Below are 12551 nucleotides of genomic sequence, written 5' to 3'. Positions count from 1 at the left end.
CTGTGTACTGCATCACTTAAGACACACTATAAAAAGGAAAGCACTAGAAATGGCACATAATCAAAACCTGTACTTCCTACGATAAATTCAGTGTCAGGGGAAAAGAAAGTCACACTGATAGGGCTGCAGAAGTACACACTGGTTAGGAAGATAAGCAAAGCCATTATCAGAAAATGAAGTCGTTCACACATTGTGAGGCAATTCAGTGTTAGAGACTTCATCCAGAAGTGAAGCATCCACTTCACATGAATCCACCCTCTGTATGGCCCTGGAGTCACCTAACAGGAACTTAAATCTCTTAATAAAAATCACTTAAGAAACAACAACTGTTTATCACAATAATATGGTCAATCATTGCATTTGTTCTATTTTGATAAACTATTATCCCAAGGTAATGTAATTAGAAGAAAAAAATTCCTGCTGTAAATCACAGGGTACCTTTGTCTCTTTTAGACAACACAAGTGGGAGACCTCAAGCCAGGGAAGGCAACTTCAGAATCACAGAAACAAGATTTCTCTTTAGGCATGAAACCTGAAATTATCTGCATAGTGGTGGTACTCCAAAAGGCACTGTGTTCCAAAGCTCTGCCAGCACACACATCCCAGGATAGGCTGAAATGGCTAAGAGAATTGAAATGGTTTAGAAGCTCCCTCAGCCTGAGAATGACGCAACCAGGAATCGGAACCAAAGCTCAGAAATCCCACCAAGATCTGCACCATCTGAAATGGCCACAAGGTGAGAGAGACTGCTTTGAACTTCTAACTATCTCCTGCCCACTGAAAGATGAGATGTAATCCTCCCAGCAGGGCAACTCAATGTTATCAAGAAGAAAGCCCCAAAACTACTAGATCTGAGCAGCCAATAACCCTCCTCTGTTGTGAGCATGTTCCACCTTCGAGTTCCTACTGTAGAAGTGTCCAACTCAAGGTCTCTGTGCTTAAAAATGACAGAATGTTCCCAGAGAGTCGTTGACCTACTTTGTAATTCCTTGCATTCAGTGAAAGGAATATGGAAAAGTCAGACAAATTTCAGAAGATATGATATTGATAAAAATAAATGAAAAGGAAAGAGTTCATAAAGAGGTTATTAAGAGGATGAAGAACTCAGCAAAGCATATGACTTGTTTAGCTGGCATGTCAAAAAGTTTAAGATTTTGCTTCCTCAGTCTCACAATATGCTTCACCTGATCAGCTCAAGGAAGATGAAAATGGAAAACATGCCAGTCATAGCAACTGGCCCTTCCAAAGTAAAGGAACTACTATTGATCAGACAGGTCTTGTCACAAAAAGTGAAACATAACTAAATTTTACTCTTACCTTTGCTTTCCTCAGCAGAAAGTTTTTCTTCAGAATCCTCTAAAGGACTCTGTGAAGATCTCTCAGTGGAAAGCGTAGATTTGGACACATTGGTCTGCTCAGGTTCAAGTTTGGACCTAGAAGTACAAGAACTTATGATTCAACTGATACTACACAGATGTGTTTCTGTAAAATGAGAACAGATTACTAAATTCAATAATTTAACTCTTGTGGACTTCACATTAAAGATTTTCCAGCCAAGATACACAATGTACCTAGCAACTGTCACTGAAATATTGTTACAAAGGCAAAGAAAGCATGAATAGTATTCCTGGACAAAATGCACCATATGCTCAAAGTTGAGAATATTGAAGGCTATGGCCTAAAATACTGACACCTTATTAAATTTCCTTTCAAAAATGCAATGTACTTTTTTAAAAAAAGGCCAACATTTACGTCACACTGAAAAATTTTTAGTAGCAATGGCCAAGCAGTACTTCTTTATTTTTTTCAAGTAATAATGATAATTTTACTTCATATTTTCAATTATCATAAAGAAAATACAATAGAATTAGCTTTCTTATACTACTTCTAAGTCCCTGTTAAGTAATTTTAATACAAAGGAAATGCAAAATATGAGAAGCTATTTTAGTGATTATATATTAAGTACTTGTCAAGTATGTTTCAGTGTGGCATCAAAAAATATTGAAAATCAGTGATAACACATTTTTTCCAGTAAATTTCTGTGGATTATTGTTGTTTACAGTGAATTCTGTAACTGCTACACAGCAAGCAGTTGGATGTTCAGTAATGGAGAAGGTAAAGAACCAAAAACCCAAAAACCAATGGGTGGAATCACCTGGCACTGTAGGTGATTCCACTCCACCCTTTTTCACTTCCCACTCTCTCACATATAACCAACAGCTAATCTCATTATGATCTGCAATTCTCCCCTGTGCCTAACAGAAGGTGTTGCTTTTTGTGTTCCTTCTTTGCATTGTGTCTATATTCAAACCCATAATTAAAAAATTCTGTGAGTAACAGAATATAATGCAATTGTCATCACTGACTGATTGCTATTTAACAAGAAAAAACAGCAGCAGGGATTTTTTTTAGTTATAAAACCTCTGCAAGTACTGGGCTTTTGGTAATTTTACAGAGAAGAACTCTACTCTCATCTCCTCCCTCTCAAATCTGCCCAATAATAAGAAAAAAGTACTTATCTACATATCTGTGCAGTTCAAATAATAGTTTAAATACTATTAAAACACCAATTCCCCAGGTAACAAAAATATCAGCTTGATTTGAATAATTGCATACATAATTCACAAAATCTTCAAACGGAAAAAGAACCTTAAACTTGAAATTAAATATAATCTCAAATACCAATAAACATTAAAATTGAAAATCACAACCAACGACCTTCAGATTAAAAAATGCTTCTGTTTCTATTTCTCAGCTTTTCTTTCTGCAGAACTAATTCTAACCAGCAGAACTTTTTAATCAAAAAATGTGAGTGAATACATAAAGGCAACCTCTGTAGGAAAATTTTAACACTCAGGCAATTTGTTGAAGAGCTGAGGATAGTTATCAATATAAAAGGAAACATGATGAAATCTATTTCTACGGCAAACTTCTCAGTATTGTCTGATATGCACATATTTTAAATTCATTAAGCTGCAGGAAAGAAGAGCTGCACTACAATTAATTTATTTCTAAAGAAACATTCCTTTATTGTTTGTTGTCTTTAATATGCACAGTATACATGTCTCGGGTTATGTAACCAAAAAAAGTTTATTCTATTCCATCCTTTGAAACTCACTTGGGGAGGGGTTTTTCTTTATCTGTTGTAACTCCAGAAGGGAGGGGGTGACTGCCTTTCTGATAACAAGCCAGCTGTTAAAACCAAGTGGGACATTGTTTCTTATCCCTTTCCACCCTCCCATTACCTCCATGGGGATATTTTCTGTTAATGGGCCATTAAAGCTCGCCAGTGACATGACACATTACATCATCTCACTGTGGGATGCTCTACCCAGGGAGGAGGAGCCAAACCATTTCCACTTAGATAAAAGGAGCCACCAGTGTCACCAGACACAGGGATTCTTGAAGGAAGACTGGACCCATCTCTGACCTTTTTGTCTACAGAACCATCTCTGCTCCCAACAGGACCACATCTGCCACTCCAGGAGGGCTTACTTTTGTACTGTTTCCAACACCCTGACCAACAACAGGGTGTCAGGTTGTATTCTGATTTTGTCAGTGGTCTTTTATATTATTGCATTTATTTTATTTTACTTTTTTTTTTCTTCCTATTAAATTGTATTTCTCACTTGGAGCCTCTCACTGGTTTTGCTTTCAAACCAGTACAATAGAAATACAGGAAACTTTCAATTTGAAATGAGCAAAGTGTCTGGGATGCACTGTTTAAAGGACGCCTAGCTCTTTTAAGAGAGTGTACACGTTCTTATCACATAAAGCATCTACTGAAATCCTTAGGGAAATTACAAATCAGTCATACTATTTTTCTTTAAGTCATAATAAAGATTGGGTTATGCCTTGTTATTATTTGAACTGAATTTTAATTTAAATTACAATTTAGCCATTATATCACATGTGCAATGCACACAGACTCCACCTGGTCAACATCTGTTTTCTAGTTCTTGCATCCATAAAGAGAGGCATAGAGGGACTCTCCAATAAAAAGAATGCATCTTCTGGGTTAAGAATTAATACCTTATTGCTCTTTAGTTAAGTGGTTCTCTAACTTCTGAAATAAAACATCAAATTGAGGTTTTTTTCTCTATTCATCTGAGAAATCCTGAACCTGGGTTTTTACATGGAAACAGGAACATAAGAGTACTAACAGAAGAGGTGGTATTCATTAGCTACTGCTACGACTGCAGAACAATGCTATCTTTCTTTGAAGCTCTTTCACATGAAGAATACTGATAAGATTTTGTATTTTAACACATTAAAAGTACCACACAGTTTTTTCTGTATTTTTTTTTCTGAAAACATATGGGGGCTCCAAAAACACCAATGTTTTACTTTTTGCTCGTTACTTCTTACCAAATTTCAGAAGTGGTTTGGGGTATTTTGTTTTCTTGGTATTGGGCTGATTCTCCACATGCACTGCTGTTTATGTCTCATGAGGATATATTTGAGTGAATCTAATCATGCTTAATCAGGCTGAATCATTCTGAATAAAATATACTTATGAACTTTTGAAAACATCTCCCTGGGTGCAATGTAACTTTAGCCGATCAACCCAAACACCAAACTGATACACCAGCACCAAGTCTTGGAAAAATGCTCAAGAATTTATTTATGTGCACATTCTAGAACTATATTTTTTAAAATTGAAATAGATAATGGACCTTAAAGTTACTATTCAAATAATGCAGAGTGAGAAGACTTGGAAAACCTCTCAGGTATTAAATGAATTGCAAACCTGCTCACTTTCCCTATCATTCCCACAATTGGGAGTGCGCAGAAAAAGAAAATGAAGAAGTACGGGGTTTAAAACTTGACTGAAAAGAAGTCCCACCTGATAAAAAAGGCAGCAAGCAGCAAGACCTTTAATGTCTCCTAGATATTTTCAGCTCCACATTGGCAGCCTTTAAAAGTGCCACTTCAGAAAGCTCATTTCACTTCAGAAGTTACATTCTAGTTTTTATTTTCATCATGTTTCTGCTTGCCATGAACATCTGCCATCTCAAGTAATATTTATTAACAACACAGTCACTTGTTTAGCAGAAAGATAGCACCTTAAAAAAAGTACTAAACAAAAAAATGTTGGTGAATTTGTGTAAGTCATATGGGTTGATTAACCCACATTTTACTAATTTGGTGCTTTTATCCTTTACCTAAATGAGAATTACAACAGTATAATGGCACTCTGCCACTTTCAGACTTGACTTCACATGCCTGAAGTGTAAAGAGCCCTGGAATGCACTTGTTGACAACAAAAGTTGCTCATCCAACTACAAACTTCGATTAAAACAATCTCCTTAGAATCTAAACATGAACAACAGTTTTGTTGAATGTCCTACAAGTGAAAGGCATAGTTAAACTATTTTTTTGATGCTACTCACAGTCTCTTCTTATCTATGACTCGCTTAACTCGGATGGCTCTTTGTTCAGAATACAGTTTGCACACTCCTGTTTAAACAGCAGTAAACAAAATTTCAGGTTAAAAAAGCATGATTCCTTTCTTGGAAAATGCAATCATCCATTTATAACTATTCAGTAAATACTAAGTACTTTTTAAGTAATCTTCAATGAAGTCCAAGACAGCTGTTCTGTGCTCCTTCACCTGAGCAGACTGGACACCCTTGTGTGCTGAAATACAAAAGAAAAATACAAAACAATCTTTTAACTTTTTACTGAATTCCACAACAGTTCGTACTTTCCATTGATATGCAAGTTGTATTCAAAAACCTAGTTACATTTTATATATGTTATATATTAATATTTCTTTTAAACACATCTATATTTAAATATAGATTCTGTAATACAGCAAGTCATTACAACCACCCAAAACCTGAACATAACTAGTGTCCTATAATATTTTTATATATGCCACAGAATTCCATTATGTCAATTAAACTGTAAACAGGAATAGACAGCATCTAGCTAAGAACAGCAAAACAGATCCAGAGATTTAACTTGCTTAAATTATTGAACTTGTTCAAATTCTCTGGTGTAGAGACTGTGCAGTAATTTTTGGGATTTATTGTGTCAAACATCCTTTTAATTCACAGATGTAGATATTTTTCATTTTTATACTATGCAGTTCCCATGATGACATTCAGTGATTCTGAATAATGCTACAACTGTGTTTAGATGACATTTTAAATCTGATGAAAATCTTTTGTGTATCAGTAAAATACAGAGATGCAGCAAGTCAACTTGAAAATGGCAATACAGAAATTCTCTCTCTACAACTTTTACAAAACAGTGTAGTAAAGGTATGATCCCATATTCAAGTTGCCAAAACCACTTTTAATTTACCAGAACTCTGTTAAAATTATTTAATTACCTCAAACTTGGTAGTATTATACCTGTAATACCTTACAGGTAGACAAGCTAGTAAAAGACAACCATCAAATTTAGAGAGCTTTGGTTTAGGCCTCCGTGCCATAGTGCTGAATTACTACTCAAGTAGCAAATATTTAAGACTCTTTTTTACACTTGTTAGCTGGTGTATTTGAACACATGAACAAAACTCTATGTTCTTTCCACTATCATTAAAGAAAATAGAATTACAGAACTAATCAGCCAATGGGATTATGTCAATGCAAACAAATAGACAACAATCTTTTTCCTAAAGCATTTAAGATTCACCATTATTCAACAGTATTCAGCATTACCTTAGTCTTTATCAAGAACTAAAAAAAACATGTAAGAGCTGCTTAGTTTACCTTCTGTTCTGAGCTGATGAATGGCATCAGCACATGTTCTCATGAACACCTGGGCATCTTGATCTATCTGGTCACGCTCTGTGTCTGTCATCCTCACATATTCAGACATAATATGGCTGAGAAACAAAACAAACTTGTCACTTAAAAAATCCCCAACATAAAATCCACAAGTACACACCTTAGACCTCTTCTGACTCACCATCTTTGCAAGAACTTTTCTACAATGCTGATTTTCACAGAAAAAGTAACAGAAAGTACAATAACTACCACTGATAAAAATGCCACTCCTGTAAAGTTAGGAGGCTTATTTTTTAGAACACTTTTACTACTAAAGTATGTAGAAAAAGCAGTATCTCCTATTATCTTGTACATAAGCAAACACAGAGCAGAAAAGGAGAAAATACAACTAGAAAATATATCATTGCACTCAGTACTTATTTCAATAAAATGTCCTAAAACCACAAAACCAATTAACATAAAGGAATGCCTCAAATACTGAAAGAAGTACAAAAAAATGGAACTTATTTTACTGAAATATGTTTTCATTATCCTAAGCACAGAACTTCATTTTTAAAGTAGCTGTGCTACGAATTTGTGAATTCAAACTAGAGGAAGAATACTGGAAAATAAAGCACAATTTTAATATCAAATTGATTGCAATATTTATTAAAACCTGTTCCCATAATTTAGTTCTATTTTAGATTATACATTATGCATTTAGTATTTTCTAATGCTAATATCTTTTTGTGGTCAATTGATAAAAATGGGAGCCTGTCCTTAAAATATTAACTCACAGTAGGTAACCAGCAGAAAAAAATACTGTATAAAGGTATTTAACAGTGTTTCCTCAGCCATAGGTGACAGGATGATAAAATTCTGCTACAGCAAAAAAAGTTCATCTTGCATTTCCTGATGATGCAGTGATCACAGCCCATTATATCTACTTTTTAAAAAAGGAAAGAAAACCTTAACCCATACCTGCACTTGAAATTATTACTTTTATATGTGAAAATTTCCTCATGTGTAATGCAACTACATTAATGCAGTAATACAAGTAAAAAGAGAGGATCTTCAATATTTACCCTGATATCTTTAGAGATGCCCTACACACTTCACTGCAATGATGCCAGAGCTCCCCTGTGTCTGCTGCAATCCCAGCTGCAGGAATGCCCAGAACCAGTTCACACAACCTCATCCCATCGATTCATCCTACACAAACCCAGCAGCTCCTTCCTGCATCGTCAATGTACTGCAAGCACAGGTTCAGATCTCCTCCATAAAGCTTTAACTATACTCTAAAGTCTTTAAGTATTGTACCAAAATCTCTTCATTCCCATTCTGTATTACTGGTTTTACATAAAGAAATCATGATATGGTTCATCTGACTTGAAAACTAATTTCTGCTTATTGGTCAGCTAACACAGAGGCACAGATTAGCAAGAGAACAGTAAGACAAACTAATTAGAAGCAATAGCCTGTATTTCATGTGTTTGTTTCCAAAACTGCCAGGTATTTGACATCTAAATATCAGGGCATTTTTCCCCCTCTTATTAAAAGTATTCTAAATGTCATAAAATTATTCTTTATTCCTTAGAGAAAACCAGTCATATATAGTGTTTCCATTTATCTTTTAGTAGCTGCATTGCTCTCCTTTGTTCAGGACAGACAGGTTTCATAAATTTGTTGCAAAATCCCTATCACAGCCATAATCAGTGTTTTTCTAAACTGTATCTCTAAATCACACTTTCTGAGAAAGCAGCTTCTGAATGATGAAAGATTTGAAATTGCCTGATTTTAGAAATAGCTGACAAGAGAAGATTACCCCAACCTGGCTAAGATGGCACACGGGCAGTTACAAATGCAAGATAACTCATACTGTATATATATATTGGGGCACACCTCTCCCCTAGTCCCTCTACACAGCTTAGCAACAGGTATTATTGTTGCTAGTCTGTCAGATAAGCAAGTTCTAAGCATGTGTAAATCCAGAAAATCCATTCCTACGTCCAGCTCCACACAGGCAGAAGGGGACCATTAAGACCATCTGGTACGGCATAATTCATAATATCAGTCAGTGAGCTCAGCCTAGAGTGTTACTTGAGCATTTTGGGGCACACAGATTTAGGTGGGAAGTAAGGATGGAGTAACAGCTGCATGATGGCTCCTTGACGAAAAAACTCCATTCTTCTATTTCAGATTACAATAATAAATTCTGACTGGTCTGCTACTGAACTGGATATAAAGTTCTTTACAGTGTTTATGTCTAGCTTCTTGTGTACTTTCCAGCTTTGTAGTATTTGCAGAGCCCTACACCTCTATGCACTTTTTAACGTAAGAGGGTAAAATAAAGATTACAAAATGCAAACCAGAATTTTCTTTTAAATCAGACTTAGAAATAAATATGAAAAAAACTTGCCTCAGGCACACTTCATTTTTTACTAACAGTTTAACTAGTGGTAGTGTAGTGATACACTGAGGATAAATGCAACAGCTTTTTAACATTGGGAACCAACTTGTTAAGTTACTTTTCCTAGCCACTTACAGAAAAATACGGTAGATCAAATTCTTAAATAGGAGTTTTACAGCTTCAAAGCTAGTAAAATGCAGCTTAATCCAGTAAACAAGAAACAGAATACTTTTCCTTTTATAACTGCTTACAGCTTACATAGTGTCTGGTACCAGTGCTTTTGAACATGAGCTGGTCAAGCCACTCAGAGGGAAGGATACCTGAAACCCAACCTCCTTGGGAAGACAAGAATGGAGTCATACAATCACATCCCATTATGTCAGAACACATATGGCATCCACTAGTACTAACAGGGTACTGAAGTCCCCACTGCACATGGAGATTATACTGAAAATCCATTTAATCACCATCCTCTACCGGAAGAGGAACTGTTCATTAAAATAAAACAGACCAAAGAAAACCAAAACCACATAAAAACATCAAACGAAAAAACAACAGAACAGAAAAAAGAAATCCAGCTGTGTCTTGTATGTCAGAGATACAAATGCATGCTCAGAAGTGCAGTGACAGTATCACAGCAGTGGACTGTTCCATCACTAAATCAAGAAGGGCCAAGCAAATCAGGTTTTTCAGAAGCAATCAGAATAATTAACCAAGATATTCACAGATAAAGAATGGAGAAAGGAGGAAAATAAATTCCTCTGTATTTTCATACTTGCCAATATGAAAAAATTTCATAAGAAACTTGGGCTAGAAGGCAACATGGCTTATTTGTGATTTTTCTAAGTGGGTGAAGAATACAATGAAGACAATGACCATCAAGCAGGCAGATTTCATCAGTCTAGAAAAATGAGTAGGTCAAATTGCAGAGAAAATGCAAACCTAAAAAGGAACAGAAAAGAATTCTGATGAACTAGTAGTTTTCATATAGAAATTACTTTATGATAATTTGCAGTTCTGCCCTTGATGAAAAGGAAGAGTAGGCAATACAGTGAGAGATAAACTGAGCTTTTTTGAGCTCAAACAGAAAGATCAGAATACAAAGTGCAAATTAATTCTGATTTCTACTGAAAAGTCTAAAGGAACACAGCATGCAGGATCACACTCAGAAAAGGATCAAGTGCAGGATGAGACACAACTGGGAAGGGATGCCAGTGATAACAAGAGACTGCTCTGCAAACATTACTGTAAGAAACACTTAAGAATGTGGTCTTGGCTTGTTACTCACCAGAAAAGTAAAATTATATGCAGAGTATGAATTAATTCTAGATATTTATTGCTTTGGTTTGGTTTTTTTGCACTAACTTTCATCATTAATGCCACTTGAAAGCTGCAGCTACTAATCCTTTTCGCTTACTGCTTCTAAATCATCTGGGCTAAATTTAATACCTCTGTCATTTTAAAAAGATTGTAATTCTTCGCTGATATTATCATCAGAAACAGCAAGTGTCAGATAATGTATCAGCCAACAGGCTGCTGAGTGAACAGTGTATGAGAGAGAGCTACATGAACCAGGTCATAGAATACAGGTGTACCTGAAGGCACAGTGGCTCCTGGGACAATGCTGAGGGTAAACTTGGTGAAGTGCATATCCCTCCTATCTGTGTGACAAAGCTGTACTCTTGAACGGAACTAACCAACTTCCAAAAAAGCCCAGGGCGTATGCACATTCGTACAGTGTGCAGAGACAGGAGACCAAGCCCTGGAATAAAATGGGAAATGCATCAAATGACAAGATGTAGCCTCACCAAGAACTAGGAGAGAATAAGTAAATGACGGATAAAAAGAAAAAGGTTAGCAAATTTCTTTGAAAATAGGGTTAAAGGGACAAAAAATGCGCAGAAGACTTGAAGACCACTCACTCTAGAAAACTACAGGAATAAATAAGTAATATTTAAACACTCGGGAAAGAACAGAAAAATTACCAGTACCCAAGATGTATCAGCAGTAGGTCATAGGCAATGTAATTTACTGCTGGGATGCAGTAACAGGTCTTATGGATGGATGAAAAGCAATCACTTCTATAGTTTGGTATGCCTCTTGTTATCATCTCACATAATGTTCTCACAAGCTCCCAGAGAATAAAGGAGTTAAAAGAAATAAGCACCATATGAATGAAACTGCAAAACTGAACTTGGGGGTAGTTACACACAAAACAGAAACACTGAGTCATGTTTCAGAGGATTTTGTCCTGAATCTGATGCTATTTAATACTTTCATTAATAACTCAGCAGAATGGAGTACATATTTACTAAACATTCAGAGGCATAAAGTTAAGCATATTAAAACTGTATCAAGAGAACAAGACTTCAATTCAAAACAATACTGCCTGGAGAAATGACACAAAAGAATTTGAGTAAGGAATGGTCAGAAGCTCTTTGCTGCAGCAAGAACAATTATCTGAACCCACAGAGAATGGGGAACAACTGATTAGGGAACAGTTCTTCAGAAAGTCATCTGGGATCATACTAGATCACAAACCAAACATAACAACTAGAACAACATGTTGTTGCATAAAATACCATCATTACAATGGGATACATTATTCTAGTTACATGGATAGGGAAACAGGAAAAAGCATAATGAGAATATGAAATCTTCACAGAAAGAAATATTTAAAAGCAAGCAAAACACTAGTCATTCTCTTTTTGGATGTTTTAGCCATGGTCCTTCCAGCCTAATATTTCTATGATCCTATTTTGCTGGCAAAGCACAAGGAAGCAAAAGCTACATTAGCTTTTGGAATTAGTAACTCTGTTGATACATAAAATATCTTCTGCTTACTAATCTGGTAAATGTAACAAATCAAAAAGAAAAATTTGATTGTCTTCCAATAGTGTATTATAAAAGAGAGAGAGAGAAGCAATATGCAGAAATAAATCAGTTGTAAAATAGTAGAGATTTGCCCAACTTACCATCTGCAGATACTGCCTTGCAAATACATACAGAAATGTTCCCCATGTGTTAAGTGCACATACGAGTATGTTTTACCATAGCTGCAAATGCAGCAGTCATATTCTTCTCTTTGAGCATCTAGCATATTTTAAATAGTTTAATTTCTTACTTAACTAAGTTTTATGCACTTTCATTTACTGCCTTTTTCCATCCGAATGCTGTCTGACATAAATCCAAGCTAAAAGGTCCTTGATTCAAATGACAAAACATTCCACAACAATTTTTACACATTTTTTTAGTTCTGTGTTGAAGCCTCAGCTACTAGAATAGGCAATACAGGCATGCCTGAAATAGCATTATCAGTTTTCTAAAATATTGCTGAGATACTCCAGAGTCTACTATGAAAAATTACTATTTCTGAAATGTGATATATAAATTTAATGTCATTAAAAAAAAAAAAAAAAGTA

At 35.4% G+C, this 12551-nt stretch overlaps 1 protein-coding gene across 3 annotated transcripts in view; it reads right to left on the bottom strand.

Moving 5' to 3' along the window:
- STX18 (syntaxin 18) overlaps positions 1 to 12551 on the bottom strand; it is a 59334-nt gene that overhangs the window by 9265 nt on the left and 37518 nt on the right. For 2 of the 3 annotated variants that reach the window (XM_066317253.1, XM_066317255.1), the window contains 4 exons: positions 6723 to 6838; positions 5563 to 5640; positions 5394 to 5460; positions 1318 to 1433 (listed from right to left, as the gene is read on the bottom strand). In XM_066317253.1, the coding sequence (XP_066173350.1) occupies positions 1318 to 1433; positions 5394 to 5460; positions 5563 to 5640; positions 6723 to 6838 (377 nt within the window). Of the gene's footprint in view, positions 1 to 1317; positions 1434 to 5393; positions 5461 to 5562; positions 5641 to 6722; positions 6839 to 10724; positions 10888 to 12551 lie in introns of those variants that run through there. The other variant, XM_066317254.1, reaches the window with a different exon arrangement.

This window comes from Sylvia atricapilla, chromosome 4 (assembly GCF_009819655.1).
Source record: "Sylvia atricapilla isolate bSylAtr1 chromosome 4, bSylAtr1.pri, whole genome shotgun sequence".
In the NCBI taxonomy this organism is placed as follows: domain Eukaryota; kingdom Metazoa; phylum Chordata; class Aves; order Passeriformes; family Sylviidae; genus Sylvia; species Sylvia atricapilla.
The sequence above is the reverse complement of the archived record's forward strand: the minus strand, read 5'-3'. Positions and strand labels throughout refer to the sequence as shown.